Here is a 20,736-nt window from a genome sequence, read left to right on the forward strand (position 1 = left end):
GGAAATTATCATTTGTATCAGATCACAATTTAAATAGAGATTTTAAAACCTCTGCTCATGCACATCATAATTCAGGGCCTGATCCCACATACATTTGCATACATAACAGACACTGCAATCTTCGTTTTCCCTGATAAGTTATTCATGTACATAGAGGCTTACAAGAAAAACTTTTTATTTCTTTATAAGCTACTAATGAATTCTTGTTAATGTTAATGCTTATTAAAGACAAAAAGTAAACCAATGAGGTCTCCATCTTAGCCTGTTCTCCCTCCAACGTACTCCTCTAACCCCTCTCCTCTCAGCCTGCTGCTTCCATTGCCTGGTAACCAATAACAATTTGGTATGGTAAGAGTAGTGTACTCCTTCTAAGACAGAAATTAAGACTTAGGTATTACAACAGGAGGTAATACAGAAGGCAATGAAACTTGTAACACGCAAGTGTCACGCCTTAGCAAGGTAAATGACTTTGTTATAAACCAGCCCAAGACAGCTGCTCTAAACAGTGCTGCTGGAGCTTCACTCCCTCAGTGTCTCTTATCCCTCCTCTTTCCATCTTTCCCCTGTTAACTGCAGCTCCCAGTCAGCTGCTGACTGCCTGAGATTCTTTGCCTATCAGGAGGCCAGACAGAGCTCACCTTCTCTGGGACAGGCCACATCATTTTCACCTCTTTGGTTTTTAATCAGCTCTTATCTGAAGTCACAAATAGAACTAGCCAGCCTTGCCAGGCATAGGACAAAGCAGCTGTATACATTTGCTTCTCAACAGGCAGGGAGTAACAGATAGCTGCAACTTATCGTGAGGGTACAGAAACACGTCAATCAGTGGAGGTTTTACTTGCCATCTTTGTCAGAAAGCAGTTATCCTGTTCTGAGAAAGATTCCAGGGATGGACAGAGCACCAAACTACAGGGGAAGATGACCGATCGTATTACATGACACACAAGCATGTCCTAAGCTGGCTGATGCAGCTTGGACGCTTAAGTCACCGTGTTCCTGCAGTGCAACAGCACCATTGACACACATGCCAAGCAATCATGGAGTGCCTATGCGTTTCTGACATAACCTAGGGAAGCAGGATTATGATCATATCAAATACACTTAACAGCATGATGTAAACACAAAGCTGAGAGCATGGACAGCAATAAAAAAACCAAAGAAAGGAATCTCATACAGAGCAAAGTTAGAACAGGTTCACACTGAATGGGGGCTTTCATTATTATACATGCTATATTATTATACATACTGCTATTATACAACTATATTAACTATTAACTAGTGTGACAGCTTTATGAGGAAATGGATCTTTTCCACATCTTCACCAGACTACGACTATGGGTAAAAGCTTAAAATGTTTTCAGCAGGTATGACAGTCAGGCAAGAATGAGCTTGTTTAAGTCTTTCACACTGTAGATGTACAAGTTGAAGTCTTGAGCAAACTTTAGTATACAGAAAGGAGAAAGCCAACCAAGCCACCTGTAGATGCAGCTGATACGTTCTGGTACCAGTATCAGCTGTTTCCTCTAGCTAACAACATACTGTATAAACTGAGGGGGTCTAACTCCACCTCCTGTAGAGTCACAGTCATGTCAAATTAAAACCCCATTAGATTAAGAGGGAAAAAAACACCTGAACAGCTGTGTCCCACTTGTATGAACCATATGGTCAGACAACATGCAATTTAACTAAATAACTGTATGTTTTAAACAAAAACTGCATTCACTTAAATATGAGAGGCCAACAATAAAGAAGCTCTGCATGTATAAGAAGAAGCCCATGTATAAGATTCAAAACAGGACTTGGAGCAACCTCCCATATACACTGCTTTCCTTTCTCCCAGTGCAAGACAAATGAACACAGAAAAGATGACACTCACTTGCTGGCAAACCCAACTAATAAGGCACAGACTGAATGAACAGCAAGAGAAGATTCAGCACTGGCCCTCTCAGTTCAAACTAGGATTTGTAGATACTACAAACAGGCAGAAGCCACGCTGTCATCTCTCTCCCTCCTAAACAATTAAGCAAACACATGCAACCAGTCACCTTCCACAAGCTCAAAGTTTCCCCAACAAACTGATAATAAAAATCATAGCTTCATTTCCACCAAAAAGATATATTTCTATAGGTCTCCTTTCTCTAGTGATCTTCATGATGCAAGCAGTCATGAGGTCAATAATATCACTGAATAGTAAACTGTCATCATCTTGGAAATATCTTCATAAATGGAAGCTACAGTGAGTTCAGATATTGCCTGTGTTGGGGGGGGGGGGGGGGGGGGGGGGGCGGGGAGAAGTATCCTAGTAAACAAGCCTTGCAACAGAATAGTCACAAAAGCAGTGTATAACTAAAAAGTGAAAAAAGAAATTAGACCCCCCAAAAAAGCAAGATGAACCTGTATCCAGCAGAACTCAAGAGCCCTGTTTCACCTGCCCCCCTGCTTTATCGGGAGGTCCTAGGCATTCTGTTTGCTGCCTGGCCTGAATTCTCCTTCACGACTCAAAGTGTCTCAGCTGGTCTGCTGCTGGAAATAGCCTAATCCAGCATCTTCCTTAAATTGAAACCACTACTCACTATGGGCAGAAAGAAATAACTTGTTGCTGGTTTTGAACTGCTTAGGGATTATATATCAAATTCTGTTTGAAATACTGCAACTATAATACAGAAAGACATATGCATTTCCCCAAGCATTTCAGAAATAGTGCAGATAGTGCCCTGCTCTGCCTTCCATGATGGGCTGATACCACTCCATTTTGACACAGATGAAAAACATCAATATCCAGGAGAAAGTTAAGTATTTTTTGAGCTGTCAAGCTGTATTTAACTAAAAATCACAGGTAGCGCAAACACACAATTTCTTAGATTCTAGTCATTCATTTTTCAGTACACAAGTGATTTTTCTAATTTTTGTTATATCCCATTTATTTAGAAAACAACAGAACAGAATTATACCATTATACCATACTATTCCATCCACATTTGGAACACGAAAAATATAACTGAAAGTCAGGGACTGGGCTCAAGGCACTTTTCAAAGTCTGAATGTGCAGTATACGTGCTACATAGGGACTTTCAGAAAAGATAACTTAGGTTTAAAGTAAGAGACTCTGTAGTATAGATTCTGCTACTCTGCTTCAGTTACTCAGTCACTCTGATTTACTCCAGCATCTTTTCTAATGCTCCCCACCAGCTCTGCCATGTTAACCTCAAGCCTGAAGCCCTTTCATTGTATCTATCCTATGCTGTGCTGAGACTTAATGCAGCAGACACTGGTCCTACAGAAGCAACCCTTCCCCTGTTCCTCATGGGCCTGTATACTTCTCCATATTACCACCTTTCATCCTATGTACCATGGTTACTTAGTTCAGCCAACCCTGTGTTGTCCATTAAATAGAAACCATATGGAGTCAGGATTGCCTCCTGCTTCAGAACACCCACCTTCAAAGGTGATGATTTCACAAAGGTTAGTTTTACAGTTATTTAATGCTTTGCTAAACCTCTTTTTTATAAAAAAAAAAAAAAAACACCAAAACACAAAACCAAAAAAACCCACCACAGCGAGTCCTTGATGTGGTCACAGAGGGCTCAGTGGCATGAGCTGGAGTTACTGGCAGCCCCTCAGCTCCTTGCCCTGAGGACAGGGCAGGGCTCTCCCCATTCCCAAAGCAGCTCCACAACCCAAAGCCTTAGAACCCCTTTGCGGAACAGGGGCTGGCAGGAGGCAAGGCTCTGCCATGAACCCAGCTGCCTGCCACGCAGCTTCCCAACAGCTTTTAGGCAAATACAAATACAGATATGTAGAGCAATATATATATACAGAAATACAGAGATACTCGTATTTGCGGACAAGGCTCAGAGTGGAGGCCCAGTGAGGGGCAGAGACTGGGAGAGGCTCATGCAGGTCCATGCAGTTCTGAGGCCCAGGCCAAAAGGCGCAGGGAACAGCAGCCCACAGAGGGAGAGCCCTAGTGGGAGACCCATGAGTGTGTGTGCGAGGCCCAGGGGTTGGGGAGGGGTAAGCAGAGCCCCAAAAGAGTAGGATGCCTGAAACCACAGGAAGCCAATAAAAAGGTGGGAGGCTCAACACAGAGGAGTCTTGTATAGAGTCGGGGTGGCCCAAAATTGTTGGAGGCCTCCCAAAAAACCAGGAGGCTCAGAGACTTAAAGCCCTTCGAGGCTGAGGACAAGAGAGTCAACAAGGCTGGGAGCGAGTGGGATGCTCACAAGTGGATCTCCCAGGAGAATGAGGCACCAAAAAAATGGGGAGGCCTCCATAAAAGTGGGAGTCCCAGAAAATCCCAGCCCATGGAGAGGGAGGCCCAGTGAGTCAGGGAGACCAAGCGAGAGGGAGCCCCAAAAGGAGGGAGGCCTGAAGCAGTTGGAGGCTCAGAGGATAAAGTCCCATGGAGGTGGAGACCTCAGGAGTTGGGGAGGCATACAGGGAGCAGAATCCCAAAAGAGTGGGATGCCCCGAGAATCCCAGCATGTGGGAGGGGAGGCCCAGAGAACGGAGACCCCGTGAGAGGTGGAGGAGAAAGAGGAGAATTATTCCACAGAGAAAGAGAAGGCCCAGCCTCACAGACTAGAAGCCCAGAAAAACGGAGGCCCCCCAGCAAGCATGTGCACGTATATGTGCATATAATTATACACACAAGTATGTATAGATACACACACATATACAGTGTGCACAAGAGTGCACACACTGCTATTTCTTGAACTTAGGCAAAATCCAATCACAAGAAATGCAAACAAAATTTTTTTGGCCACTCAGCTTAAAAGCTCGGCTTTTTCTGAGGTGTCAGCACAGCTGCTATAGATAAACCTTGTCTCCTGCTCCTGCCCCTTTTGCAACGATCCTCTGCACTGCTCACTCACTGGCAGCACCTCTTCTCCAGCGCATGGCTAAGGCTCCCCCTCACCCCAGAGCAGATCCCTCAGTGACCACCCTGCATGCTTCCCTCCCATGGCAGTATCCATCAGAAGGGCTTTCTGGTGGGTTATTTTTTTTTGAATGCAGGTACTTACTTTCAGTAATTAGTTAAAAGGAGCTTATTTTTCCTTATCAACCGCAATGAAAGGCAATGGTTGCTTGTCACAGCACTATCAAAACTAGCCAGCTGCAGCAGGGCTTTTACCATCCCATACCAGGTTAACTTCAATAAGTAGTTCCCTTGCCCCGGCACCGCCACCAATCCCCCATAAGGTTTCCAAAGTTCATCTACTGTCCGTGCTTTTTCTTCATCCTCTTCAGGCCAGTCCATCCTGCTTCTTGCCTCTGCTGCATCCCAGGTCTTCCTTCTCTGGGCTCCTCTTCCAGCCAGCCTCTCCTCAGCCAGGCCCCCTTCTAGTCTCTCCTACATCGGCGGGGGTGGGGGGGGAATGTCCCTCTCCTCCCTCCAGGTCTCTCTTCATCTGGTACTCCTCTCCCATTCCTCTTAGAGCTATTTAAGTACTTAGCAGGAACCAGCTGTACATTATCCATGTCAGCCAACCCATTGCTTCTGAAGCCAGCCCACAGCTGTATATTATCCATGTTAATTAACCTCCCTTCATTCTTCTATAATTCCTCTATAGTTGCTATTAACAGTTCAAAAAAAAAATCTAGATTTATCCAAATCCTTGAAAAAGCACTTAAAAACTATAAAAAGACAGAATTTTCTTAAGAATACTTACACTATATTCCTTTTCACTCCATCACACTACACAATCTAAACATACACTCACCCCGTATGTGGGAACAACAGGAAATATATACAACACAACATCTGAAACCAAGTCAAGTATTTACACTGGATTTCTGGGTAGATGCTAGGGCTATACTTTCTTTTTCCTATGTTTTGTGACTCTCCATAAAGCTCTTCATCTTGGATGTTTAGTGTTGTTCCACTGTTTCCCAAATAAACAGAAAAAAAATTCTCCAAAGCAGCAAGATTCTAATTAGGACTAATTCGCTATTTGGGAATATAGGAAACCGGCTGTCTACATAGAGTTGTATGAAGAAAATAACATTGGAAATAATATTAAAAAGAACAAAGATTTTTTAAAAATCTTTTTCAGGTATAATTATCTATTGTGTAGCTTGCACCCAGAGAACAGTTGAAAAGAAAAAGAATGAACACTTAAGTATTCAGAGCAGAATGTGCTATTTTGAGTCTTTTAAGTAGAGGCAATTTATCCCCTCCCAATAAAATCAAATGTCTCATACAATTAAATTATAAAAGTTTGCATATTTATTTTTTTCTGTGTGGTACCAATCACCTTGCTGCTTGTACATGTGCAAGTCAGCCGTTTCACCCCTGTTCTTTCCCCTCCCCAACCACAAATCCCTCAGATATTGAACAAGGAGAATATCCTGTAACTGGCCGATGGCAGGAAGCGTGACCTCTCATCACTGGTTCAAGGTACATTACATTTGCTCAAAATGACTGATTTCTAACAGATGAATATCAAGGTCTTACCTTTGCAGGTGAAGCATTTGATGTGAAAGTGTCTGGCCTGAACACGGAGTACTTCACCTTTACATGGCTCACCACATTTATGGCAGTGGATGACCGGCTTTTCAGAGGGGTGGTGGGGCTCCTGAGGATGGGCCACTGTAAAACAAAAAAGTATGATTTAAACCCAAACACAAAGAATGTTTCCTCCTGTGCCTAAATCTCTGTTCTCACATGCTTTTCATCACGATACAATGTATTTGTTCACAGTTTACACTCATGTAAAAAGGCACTTTTTAAAAAAAAAAAAAAATATATATATATAGCCTTTTCAAAAATCAGCAGTTTAAGCCGCTCACATCAACTGCTACTGCTTTCCACTGAGGCTGCCATGGAAAGATGAGGAAAAATTCCCTCCCCAGTTTCAGTGCCACAAAGTGTTTCAGAATGCCTAAGTTTTTCTTTCCGAGAGCATGAGTGTGTGCAAACCATTCAATGAACACACAAGTCAACAAGAACCAGGCTATTTTAATCCAAGAAAGAATACAATCCAAGCAAAAAGATTGAAAGGAAAGCAATTCCAAATCATGTTTTAGGAAACCAGATGAACCAGGCAGCCTGACTTCGCATGCAAATTAATATATTAAACATAAACTACAAACATCTCCATTTTGACACAGCACATACCTAACACAGGGAAAGCACATCTGAAAAGAAGCCAATGTTACTTGTTTCTACTCCCATTAATTCTAGCAGAAACAACTTTCTGCATGCAAATAAGAAACATGAGCAGACAGAAATGACCAAAGCATCTGCAATATAGTCACAGAGACAAAATTCCAGGTACTGGTAATTGATCAGCTATTCCACAGCCCCAAGCAGAGCTTGGATAGGAACAGGAAAGCTTTGTGTCAGCTTTACTATGTATTTCACTGTGGCAATAAAAGTTTTATTGTTTCACATTTGGCTTCTGTAAAAAAATGTTTAACTTTCTCTTCAACTGTGTCTTGTGGCAGCTTGGGGCCCCAACAGAAATGCACGGGTGTAAGCTAGAGCAAGATTGAGTATCAACTGTACTGTTTGAAGTAGAAAGTATCAACTGTACTGTTTGAAGTAGAAAGTATCAACTGTACTGTTTGAAGTAGAAAGCATTTCCCAGAATGTTCCCAAACAAAACGATATTCCTTCAGATGTCCCTCCCACATGCCATTCTATCAGTAGAAAGTTGCCCTCCTTGTAATATTGTTCTCAAAATAGTGATGCTCATCAGAACATTTCAGAGAAAACTCACCTCTCTACCCATGCCTCTGGCTTTATACCATTCCTGTCCTGTCTTTCCTGTCCTGCAAAGGACTGAGTGCTGATAGACCTACATCACACTGTCATTGGAAATCATCTTCATTATTTTATCTCAGTGTTTTATGGAGCTCTTTTCCTTTCCTGATCAATTCCTAACATCTCCCCAGCCAGGATTCTAGGTATTTTTTCAGTTACTGTTTATGTAGCAATGCAACAGATGCCTTGCTCTTATTTACTGCACCAATTTCCTCCTCTTCTTCAATGAATTTCTAGCAAAAAAGCCCCATTGCTTGATGAAGTCCCTTCTATATTACCCTCCTTTATAAATGCCTTTGTGAAGAAATGCTGCTATCATTCTGCATTATATAAATTCAAGATTAATAATAAAAAAGCCCAAATTGTGATCAGGGGAGCAACAGCACCAGGAATAGAGGATAACACATATTCCAAGCAATAATTTCTGGTCTAAGTCCCACCAAGCTGGCATGGCAGCTGCTGTTTTGTTCTTCACCCCCACCCCCCCACCTCAGTTTTCAAGGTAAATGGCCGAATTCTTCTACTCAAACTCAAAGTTTTAAATACCTCCTCCTCTGGTAACCTCATTTAAACTATTTCCCTTAAGCAGTTATTCAGCCCATACTGGCAAACAGCATGCAGCTGACAAAACCCAGTATTTCAGTTAGCAGCTCTATTTAAATAAAAGCCCAGTGAATGCCTTGCCTTGAGTGAACCTCATCTTACGGTCTGCAATGCAATAGTATTTCTGGAGTGAAAGTTATTCTTCCAAACAAGACTATTAACTATTAACTTGTAGCCAAGGAAACACATAGTTTATGCAATGAGAAAGAAAGAGAAAATCAGAAACAAACATAGAGACAAGTGCTAGTAAATTAAATTATTACAAGGAAAATTCCTTCTCAGATCCAGACAGCCTGAGATGGGCCTGATGCCAACTGAAGAAAAGGTAACAGAACAGACTTTCAAAATTGCTCAAATGAGGAACTGGATCACGGATTTGGGCAAATGCTCCCTAGGATTTACATGCTGCAGTGTGAAATCTGTACCTTCCACATTCTGCTTTCTCGAACTCACATGTGGAGGAGACCCTAACGTATTCTGCATGCCAGAATCCAGATCTGGTATAGATGTGAAATATACGGTTTTGCCCTTTACTAGACAGTAAATAGATGTTTTTAAGACTGGTCCAGTGATACAACTTCTTTCCAGTTTTGCCTTTACAGCCATGTAAATGAATACAAATACTGCTAGTTGCTATTTCCAGATTGATCTCTTTAAGTGAAGCTAATGAAGGTGCTTGTCTTACTGGCCTCAGTTTGGCACTGTAGGTCAAGACTATGTAATTGACTTTTGCTCCCCTGCAAAGAATTGCTTGTAAGGTTTTTCCTCTAGATACATGCAACAACCACAAGGCTTCTCAGTGGCAGAGGTGACCCTTTAGAACTATAAAGTAAGGACAGAACACAGAATTAAAGAAAGAAAGAGAAATACCTTTATAAGCACCTTATTTAAATGTTTCTGACTGAAGTCCAGCTGGCTTACTAGACATGTAAATTGTGAGCTGCTCTGGGTCTGAAAACTGAGCTAGAAGCTAGGTTCATCTCCTGACAGGGATTTCATATCTTGAGACAGTAAATATTTTGGACTCTGCCTGCACCAGCCCTCTCCACATCAACGGCATGCTTGAGGACATACACTCAGGCATCATGCACTAGCAGCAATGGTGCAATAAGGCAACTCTTTATCAGACTCCAGCCAGTACAATTAGTGACGAGACAACAGTTTAGGATCTGGATAACCTAGATTCCAACCCCTGCTCCACAGCAGATATCTAGGCTCTTTGGATGGCATGATGGCATGCCCTTAACTCTAAAATCAGACACTTAAGTTCAGATATGAGCCTGTAACCTATCAGTTTAAAATTAGGTTATCTGAATGTTTTAGTTTCTCTGTGTTTTAACTGTCCTTGACTGTAAACCAGGTGTATCAGCACTGTCAGCCTCACCCTACTGTGAGAATAAATACAGATCACAAGGTTCCCAGTCACTGGGATGGAAAGAGTCGCCTAAGCACCCAAGACATAAGTCAGTTCTGATTGTCACATATACCACATCTGCCATATTTCTGGAAGCAGCATTTATTGGAAAGTGCATGAGTGGACAAACACTGACTTGAACAGCTGTGTTGCCTTTAATGAAGTGTCAAATCCAAATATATTAACACTGCAACTATCTTCCAAATTAAAATAAATTAAAAGAACACTAATTAACAGCTTTCTGAGAGATGCTATCAGAGAAATACATTCTTAGTTCAGTACTGGGGTTCAATTTTCTTCCTATCATAAGGCACATACTTGCTGCATGGGTAATGTAACATAAACACAAGTCAAGTATTTACCATTTCCAGTATACTGATGTGAACAGATTCTTGTCTACACATGTCAGATTAAGTCAAGACGTGATTTTATATCAGTATAACATCAATCCTTTTGTGTAAGATTAAACACAATTTATCTATTGGTCTAGCCCACATCGGCAAGGTGCAAACACCTACTAAAACAATGGATCTAGTTTCAAAAAAAATGTCATTCCATCCAAAGTACCTAGGCTACTAACTAAACCAGTTTTTTAACTGGCTCTGGTGAAACTTGTGCAGCGTCTACACTGGGACAAACAGATGCTGGAAGCAGGCACACAGCTCAAACAGATGCAACAATTTTGTCTTATTTTTATTCCTTCAGCATTTTTCAAGATTAACTATGAAAGCTAAAGTACCTAGAGAAGTCTAAGCTGTCATAGTCTTCACAATTTTACAGAGACTAATTGCAAGCGATCATCAATAAAATTTTCCTGAATTTTCAGGTTGCTTTATAACAGTTTTAACTTCCAATGCTGCTGGGCATTGCCTGAAGACATTTTTTTTTTCTTTATTAACAAAAAAAATCTCTGGTCAGAGATATACACAGAAGAACTTTTCAAGACAAGCTATGTTGAGACTTCCACTCTTGCTTATAAGACCAGCTTAAATGAATAACTAATGAATAATTAACATTTTTCTTAAGCTCATTTGGACTTCCAAGATGACAAATCAATGTCCCATTAAATACCCAGTTTACCCGGAGTAACACATACACTGACTAGGATAACTAGCAAGTCTGGATTACATTGTTTAATTCAGAAGGCAAAAAAAAGAAAAGAATAAAAAAATCAACAGCAGCTTCTTCTATGAGGAAGACGATCTTTGTCTAGAGTATTGCTTTGTGCTAACATCACTCTATTAGACATACACCGCTATTTCTGTCATTCCCTACACTCCCTTGTGAATCATGCAATGTTGATTTCATTACATTTAGCAACTGCATTATATTGATGTAAATTCAAAGCAACTCTACCAGCTTGAGCATGCTCGTTAGTGTATTTTATCAAAACATCTCAAAATAATCCCAGATCTGCAAAGAAACCATTAAAAAGAAAAAGAGATAGAAAAGACAAGTAACAACTCTATGTTGTTATGAGAAATCAATGGCACTTTCTGAGCAAAATGAAGGTATTAATTTGCTGTGGAAAGTTTAAAACTGTGCTGTCCGTAGTGCTTTATATAGAGCAGATCATTGTACAAAGTTTTAATAGCAATTATATATTTTGCTGTGTCAGCCAGAAAAAGGACCTCGGTACTCGTACCAAACCCTGCTGAAATGGAAATTACAGCAACTACCTGAAAAGTAACAGTTGCTGAGTAAAAGAAAACAATGGAAATAAACACTGCAGCTTCCTTTATTGATGATTTTCTCCCTGCACACAGAACAGTTAGGAAACCAAAGACTCAAGCTAAATGACTCTTAGCTGCAGATTCTTGCTGGCAAGACTCCATGTCTCTGCTGCAACCCAGAAAATACTTCAGCTTTTTATTGGAAGTCAGACAGAAGCTTCTGGGAAATGCCTTGCTATGTGTATGCTGCAAAGCAGAGGTCACAGCAAAACATGCTGGGTTCAGTTCTGCTCTAAACAGAAGTAAAAAGCAGCTTCCTCTAAATTTAAACAGGAGGAGGATATGGGCTATTGTTCTCTTAAAAGTTAATTTCTGTCGTTTTCACCTTTGCATGTCTACCTCCACAAATAAAACTGGAGTTATGCTCAGTCAACTCTAACCATGTTGTAGCAGGTGTAACTTCAAACTTTATGCTAGGATATACAATTTCTATTTTTAGCTCCACAACCTACAGGCTTTTTTTGCAGAGCGCTAAGAACATGCTGTGCCCATCGCAACGTGGGCAAGGGGACTCTCAGGATTTCACAGCCATGTCCTTTATACCTTAAGAGTGGCCTAATACAAACAGGATGCTCTGAAATGCCAACTTTCAATTGGCTGTTGTGTTTTCTTGGCTGAAGACTGAACTATTAAGAATGAAAAATATAGCAAAGATTTAATGGTGTGAAACTATTGCATAGTTTTTTGCTAGCCTGTTTTAAATTTCCTCATTCCTTTCTGCTTTCAGGAATGAAGGCAAGATGACTGTGCTAGAGATTACCAAGGCAGTAAATGCAACCATATCTTTCTACAGGCAGCAGTGTTCTCTGCCCTCTCTTTAGTACCTGATAAGGCTTTGGAGGCCATCATTTCTTAAATTTACACGATTTGAAGTTCAAAACTTGACGGTTTCAAAATAAAAATTCCCTCAATCTCAGCTGCTATTAAACAGCTGTACTGTTACTCCAGCTGGGCAGTCACTTGCTTGGGACAGGTAGGCACTGGGCACAGCAAAACGAGCTGCAAAAAAAGCTGTTCTGGGATGAAAGTTGTGAGAGAGACACCAGAGAATCAAGTTCAAGAACCAGATCTGGCTTATCACTTCTCTGCACTCTCTTTGTTAAGACAGGAGTAGTAATTTTGCCCCGTCCTTTGTGTTTCTCACAGAGGTAAATGTCTATATCTTCGGGTTTGTAAAGCCTGTCTGTCTATAGCCTGTAGACTCTCTGAGGAATTCCTCTTTCATGAAAGCCCAGCACAGTGAAGCCTTGAGGACTTACTGAAATACCTATCAAAAAGAAGGGATGAAAAACACAGTGTCGTTTTACTTATCTGCAGACTCAGTTCTTGAATCTTAAATCTGTAAGAATCCTATCAGCTAAGGTGACCAAACAGTGACTAAGACTGAAATCAAACCTCCCAGCTGTAAGGGACAGATAAGAAGCCACTGCAGTCACTAGCCACAGGTATCAGACAGGGATCTTCAGGAATGCCAGGATATCCCGGAAGGAGGTACTCCCATAAAGAGATACTACTGGTGAACTGCATGCCTACACATGTATGAAAAAGCCTAAGCCAAAATCCTAGACTGTAGCTTGCTCATAGTATTGCCATTCAAATCATATCTGAAGAATTATTTTAAAACTATCTTCCTATAAATTTATGTGCATTACTCCTACAGCATGCTAATGTGTCTTAAAACTATTTTCTCTGTCTACATATAACCAGAGTAGCTATTTTTAAAAAAAGGCAGAAAAAATTTTTTACGCTTGTAGTTACTTGCCGTAATTTTTTTACATGTTTTCTGGTAATTTTCATAAAAGCATTGTTATTTTGCCCATACAATTAGCCTGCTGCTGAAAACAGCAGATGCAAACAGGACCACAGTAGCAATCAGAACACAGTGGGACAGTATCTCTTCCAGCACTGTACCAGGCAGTGCCCTACTGATGGTCATAGATGGTGAGAAGACTCCTATGTGAGAGCATACTAGCTGGTCAATGCATTCACACTGACAGGGCAAAGCACCAGCAGCTCTCCCCCACGTTAACTCAGATTCGGGGTTTTGGGGGTGTTGGTGCGATGAAAGTTAGAGTTTGGCAAGTAGGGCAGCACAGGAAAGAAGGCTGGATTATGTGAGAAAGTCATGTAAAGGTGGATAGCATAGCCCATGTCTTTCTGGTTTAGATTCAGAAAGAAGTACTGGTAATCCCCTACTCCTCTGTCTCTGGTCTTGTTCTTTACTTATTTAACAAAGAGAAGACCTAAGAAAACCTGATATTTTTCTCATGTATCCTATTCAACTATCACCATAACATATGCTTCTCAGCCTCAGTTTTTCAGCTAGAATCAACAAAGTACACTAGAAGTATCTGCCCTCAGAACAGCATCTCATGGCCAGATGTGGGGGTGACTACAAGATCTATATCAATTCTCTCCACACCAGCCCCCACACCCCTTGGCAGGTACTGTAGCAACTGAAAGTTTAAAAAAAACACTAAACAGAGGCACATGTCCAGCCTAGAAATGAGGTGCACTGCTACCCTGAGAAACAGATTCTTTAAAAGCAAAAGTAAGCTACAAAGACATTAACAGGTTTAACTAGTTAAACTAGGATGATAGGTTAGGATAGTTCATAAGAAAAACATTTTAGAAAACACTGTAAGTAAAGATATCAAACTTAATCTGCATGAAAATAGGATGCAAAGATTTCAATAGCAGAAATCAAATTCCAAAAAGAAAAGATGAAACATATTATTTTTAAATAAGAAAGCCAGTACTTAAATACTTTTCTAAATATTTCTAAGCATGCATAACACATGGATTGAGCTGATACAGCTAAGAGAATTAAATAAAAAAATTTAGAGACACATATGCCAGGTAACTCAAAATACTAACTACTGTAACTTGAAATCGAAAGTGAGAAGACTCCTATGTTACTTACACACAAAAATAAAAAGCTTTGTGCCACATACATACAAACATGCAAAAAGACTAGGAAATAATGAGCTTTAAAATACAGCAGGGAAAAAAATCATATTTGTTTCATAGTTTCAGAACACAACTGCAAACATGCTTATTTTCTCTGTATTTTCCCTTTTTCTTCCCATCCCTTTTCTGTTATCTAGAGCTTTGATGCTGCAATTAATTCCCCACAGAACAGACTGCAAGATCAGGGCTTAAGGCCTGAGACCTACCAAGATTTATACACATGAATGGCTCAGTATTAAGCAAAATATTTAACACCAGCATGTGCTTGACCCTCTCTGAAAAGTGATCACCTTCTACAACATACATAAAAACTCTGTGTGCTACAATAAATCTGTGATAGTTCTGTGATTAAAATAAATGGGCTTGATGGATGCAGTTTGCCATGCTTTCAATAGTGACTGAGAGAAAATTTGGTAGCATTTACTTAGCGTTATAACCTTATCCAGACGCTCTGATGATTATACCACAGATTCTGATATTCTACAGCTTTAGTGTGCAATTTTCACTTTCTCTGTGACAAAGCATAAATCTCACCGATTTTCAGCAGGCACTTATGCCTGACTTCCTAGGCACTCTGGGATGATATTCTACTCTTGCTTCAAACCCACTGTGAGCCTGAGCAATTTCTCAGTTTCTCCTGTACAAACATACCTAATTGCTAACTCAGCTCTATGGTTCAGTTAAACTGTAGCAGTATTATTGATGCTGTTCTCCACACAAAAGTATCAGAGCCTATTTAGAAGAGTTTGTCTAAAACAGCAGCAGTACTAGCTTTCATTTGCTGAGGAACAACTTCCACCATGTCTGTCCACACATGCTTGCCTTTGGTCACTTGGTAGGTGAACAAAGGCACATTCTATAGCATCATCTATACTGCAGAAACAAAATGACTTGACAAAACTATTCCATTTATATTTGTTACAGGACATTTCTTATATGACAATTACCGTTTAAGAAATTATAAACCTTTCAAAGAAGAGTCATGAACAGCTTGTTAACTGAGTATGATCAGGAGTAGTTTTAAACTCGAACAGGAAAAGCAAGAGGCAGTTTTAAAGCTATTTTCAGTAACAAAAAGTCACTCATCTTGCAATGAAGTATGCAGCAAGCTAAGACATGCTGTGAAACAGATGATGTTGAAACAAATGGGACTAAGCAAAGCCAGTCTTTGAATCAAAAACTGCATTACTCAACACGATTGTTAACAGATGGATTACTGATTAGTGGTTAGCAAATCAAAGGGAAGAGGCATGGAGTGAATTTAGTCTGCCATATTTCTACATTAGTACAGAGTAATTTTTCATGAAACAGATCATGATACAAATTGGGTGATAAAAAGATAGTGAACCCAGACTGCTTTATCTAATGTTCTGAGAACACCCTTATTAATCTTCATCACTCCTACAAAAGATCTCTCTTAATTACTTACACAACTGACTTACTAAGGGAGAGTATTTCAAGATAATCAATTCACCCTTCAAAACTCCTTCTGAAGGGTCGGAGGACCATGCTAAGTGTACATTTCACACCCAACATCTACAAGCCTGTAACATGTAGGAACTGTTTATCAGCCTTGTAAGTGGTAAAATAATTTTGAGTTATGCCTTCAATGCACCCACCACACACATGAAGATCCAGTCATTATTCCAAGAGAGTATTTTGGGGGTTGGTTTGTTTTTTTTCCTAACATAGGACAGGGGTATACATTCAAGAGCTCCTAAGAGTACTCTGAGCAACCAGCTCATACACATCACTTGATGTCATGTCCACATCAAAATCTTACTCAAAACAATGAATAAAATAAGTGTCACATTATTCATTGCAAATCCTCAAGGATCCTCAAGGCTGTATGGAAACAAGTCGCTGAAGTTAGCAGAAAAAGCAATTGATTTTTCCAGACAGCATGGAAATTCTGGCTTATTGATGAGTGGTGGTTACCCATAACAACACTCAAATGTCAAACAAGCCTCTTCACTACCTTAACAGCAACCTATGTGGGGATTTCAGTCAGCAGCAACAAACTCCAGCTGAGTTCCCCTATGCTTCCTTTTTTGAGGCTGCCAGAAGCATTCCATACAGTAAAAGGAATTAAATTCCCTTTTGAGATAAATCAATATAAAAATGCTAATTTTAAAAGCTAATTCTCCCATTGTTTACCCTAAGATTATCTGAAGAGGACCACTGGCCTGCTTAAGACAGCGGTCTCCCAAGTACCTTTTGGTATCTTCATAATGACGTACCATCACTGCAGTTTGATGTGTGTATGAAAAATAAGGGAAAGCCTGCACAGAAACAGGTCTGTCATAAAGATCTTTCGAAACAGCTTCTGCAGTAAAATCTCCCCTCAGTTACTACCGGCAACCTCTCCAAGGGTTTTACACAAGACCCTCACAGAGAGCTGTCCTCAGCCATTGCTTTTAAACCATGGAAGCTCTATCCCCCACACTCAGACTCTCTCCTTCAACCAAGGACCTATCTTATAAATACCCAGCATTCAGTACCGCCCTCACTTCTGGCATTTCTAAGGACTGACAGCCTCAAGCTAAACTAGACAGCCATACTCATGAGCAACCGAACTCTCCGTGTGGCTCCTGACTCCTGGGATAGTTTGCCACGTACACAGCTGATAAACCAGACTATCTAAGGCCCTGCCCTGTGGTTAACTGCTCTTGTTGGCACCTAGACCTTACGAGCACTTGCAGTGTAGAAGTCAATTCCTTGAAGTATATTATCTCAGCAATAAATAATGGTGTGCTCTGGAAGTCTATGAACTTTTAACACTGTATGGTAAAGGGACTATCATGGAGAATGCACTGACCAATACAGTACTCCTGAATATGGCCTGTCCGTCTGGCTAGCACTTCAAGTGCTGGATAGCAAGTAGATCCTCAAATCCATCAAATCCTGTTTTGAGGTGCCTTTAGAGAAAAAACACCAACCACAAATGCAACTGCTTCTTTGAACAAACAAGCCACGTATTGACTCTTGTTTGACCCAGAAGCAATAAAAGATAACCTGCACTCTTCTGCAAGGCTGAATTTACATTTGGATCACTTCTTTAATTTGATATCATTTTAAGATGCTGCTTCTGTACTAGATGCTGAACTAACACAAAGTTCCAAAATACTGCCATGTAGATTATCCTAACATCTGTGATATCGAACTGGTGCTAACAACACTGGGAATTAGGGAGCTATCCCGTTGACACTGTTTACAGAACCTTGCCTATTAGGCTCACATATAGCATAAAAAAGATTTCACTTCCCAACAGCTGGCATTACTTGGTTTGACCCTTATTTTAGTACATACTTCTTACTTTGCAGCTTGGAGGAGACTCCTGCTTCTGTTTTCCAGTCTGTGTGGAACATAATAACAGACAACCTACACAACTGAGCTACACGAGACATCTATAATTTCTGGGTTTATAGCACTATATGATAAGCCCACATAAAAGCCACTATTATTTCTCTCTTTGTTGCCTCTTACATAGCAATGCAGCTAACATACAATGTGAAATGACTGCCATTAATAATATATATAATTTTGCTGCAAAAACATTACAAAGCCTCCAAAAAAGGGTCTAACTTTGAGACAACACTGAAGCACTTACTTAGCTTTAAATCCCAGTGATTCAATTAGACTCAACAAGATACTCTGCTGAACAGAACAGGCTTAAGACAATGCCCAAGTGTTCTCCTCAGCCAGATCCCTAGTGAGCCTGAAAGCTATCCAGGTTCAACGAAGGCAAGGATTAATCATCCGTTTGGGGATACTGACTATTCTCTAGGTGGAAAACCAACTTTGTTATAAATAATCCTTTCTAAATTAGTTATGGATTGCCCCCAGAAACAATGAAATCCTGTTCTCTGGCTTCTCCCACCCAAAGGGCACAGCACGTTTCGATTGGTGGAACTTGGTCTTTTCCCCGGGTATGCATTAATTTTTCCACAAAGAGAACTGACTCTCCTACAGCAGAGGCCAAATTATTGTCCTGGCTTGCACGTTCTTTCCTACCAAGCTTTCTACCTCCCCTCTGGAAAAAAAATTCTTTGTCCTAGCTTAATGTATTTTAAACATGCACAATTTCACTATGCCAAGACCCTATCTTTAAAAGCCTTGCCTTTTGAATTTTTGCCCAAGAAAATCAACTACATAATTTGCAGGTCTGCTTGCTTGTATTCAACTTGATCAGCAGGGCTTTGGTGGCAAGGGTGCTGCAGCGGTGACTTGTGTAGGAGGTGAACATGGACTGCATTGTGCTGGTCATAGCTCTTCCAACCAGCTCAGCAATGGACAAAATAGACCCATTGCACATCAAAACAGAACCATAGAAACACATAGCACCTGTGCAAAAAAAATATACATAGAAATGGGCAGTAAACACTGAAAGAAGAGACACACACAGGAGACGCAATACAGATATGCCAGAGCACCAGGGGTGCTGAAAAACAGAGGAGACACAGGAGACTATGCCAGGGCAGGTGAGACACCAGAGCATGGGTAAGACAGAAACAAAAATGATGCCAGGCCAGGAGGGTCAGCAGGGCAGGAGAAATGCTGAGGCAAACTAGCTGTTCCAAGCAGGGACAAAGAGAAGACTCAGGAGCAGGTATGACTCTAAAAGGACCGGGGCCAGCAGAGAAACCCATGACAAAATAACTGAGTAAGAAAAAAGAAGCAACAAAATAAAAGGAACAACAATGCACTGACCCCAGACTCCTGCATCACCATCACCTCAACAAAGGTTCCAAGTATAATGTGTGGCATGTGGCCTGGAGACCAGAAAGGGGAAGAAGTGTCCAGAGAGAAGGTGGGGTGTGTTTCTCCAAGTGTGTGTTTGCTTGCTTTTATTTTCAACACCTGAATCAGTAATTAAAAGTTTATTAATTGCCAATACATCAAATTGATTGAACCTCCCCTACTTAAAGCTGGGGGGGGGTTGGCCCACAGTACTCACTGTTTCAGACGGAGGAACAGCTTAACTGCCTCTGCTGCTGCCTGACTCCGTGAACTCTGCGGTCTCAAATTTAATGACTAAAACCACTAAGCCCTCCCCTCCAGTGAGATCAACAGCAGAAGTTCTCCCATTTCTCAACATAAAATAGCTGCCATCGTATCTTCAGAGGGCTGGCTTTGGAGTGCAGCTAGGATGCAAGGAATGTATGGAATTTCACTGCTGAGAAACGGGAAGCCATCAGGCATGGCAGGACTGCACACTGTGCTTGCTTGAGTCTTTGGATATGAATATTCGTACCCTCATATGAACTATGAGCACTGCTATTTAAAAAAAAATAAACTCTCCAACAAAAATGCAGTGCCTGAGCTGGCATCTCCTTGGTTATTTTTGTTTCTCTCTGTATCAATGCTGCACACTAGAAATGCAATTTGAAACCTAATATTAACAACAAATAAAAGAGAAAGTACACAAAACCCAACACCATAAATTTTTCAATAAAAACTTAATTCCTTTACAGTAGTTTTGTCTTAAGAAAGTAATAAGCTGTTTATAGAAGAGTCACACAACACTGGAATATTTTTAAATTTTTTTTTGTACAAGTGGAAGTAGTTACATTCCAAGGCTAAGATTTCCTTGCCACAGCTGTGAAACAAAGTAAAAGAAACTCTGCTCCAAAGACCTCTATTCAAATAATCAAGGCAGACAAGAGGAATGTTCTTACCCTCATTTTACAGATTAACACAAGGAGAGATCAAATTCCTTCCCCAAGGTCACCTTAAGAGTCTCTCAACAGAGAACTGTTCTATAATTCAGTACTTTAACTAGAGGAGTATTTTTTTTTTTAACACATACTACTACGTATGTTTATAAAATGCCTTCTGTGGCTTGTACAAGGTAACACATTGACTTAATCAAAACAAAACCCCAAATGCCCGACTCCAAAAGCAAACTGTCAAGCAGAACTAAATTTAAAACTAAGTAAACTGAAGCAAAAAGAAAATAAAACTCCCCAACCCTCCCCCTGCCAACGTGTGATTGCATAATCTTGTCATGTGCTCCAAAAGCAACAAACTTGGAGACTTTCCCAGGTCACCTGGGGTTAAAAGTTCCAAAGTCATGAGTTCAGATCAAGACTATGTTTCATTAACAACTATAACACTGAGACAGTGTCAGGACCCAAATCCCATTATTCAATATTTTCTTGATTCTCACTGGGAGTAAACATTTAGACTGCAAACACACACAGCACTGGAGAGATAGTGTTCCGGACACAGAACACCTTTAAATTAAC

At 40.5% G+C, this 20,736-nt stretch overlaps 1 protein-coding gene across 10 annotated transcripts in view; it reads right to left on the reverse strand.

Annotated features, from left to right (window-relative positions):
- ABLIM1 (actin binding LIM protein 1) overlaps positions 1–20,736 on the reverse strand; it is a 208,641-nt gene that overhangs the window by 104,981 nt on the left and 82,924 nt on the right. For all 10 annotated transcript variants that reach the window (XM_080403369.1, XM_080403375.1, XM_080403376.1 and 7 more), the window contains exon 2: positions 6,458–6,592. In XM_080403369.1, the coding sequence (XP_080259495.1) occupies positions 6,458–6,592 (135 nt within the window). The remainder of the gene's footprint in view (positions 1–6,457; positions 6,593–20,736) is intronic.

The sequence above is a fragment of the Falco punctatus genome, assembly GCF_963210335.1.
Source record: "Falco punctatus genome assembly, chromosome: 9".
NCBI lineage: Eukaryota > Metazoa > Chordata > Aves > Falconiformes > Falconidae > Falco > Falco punctatus.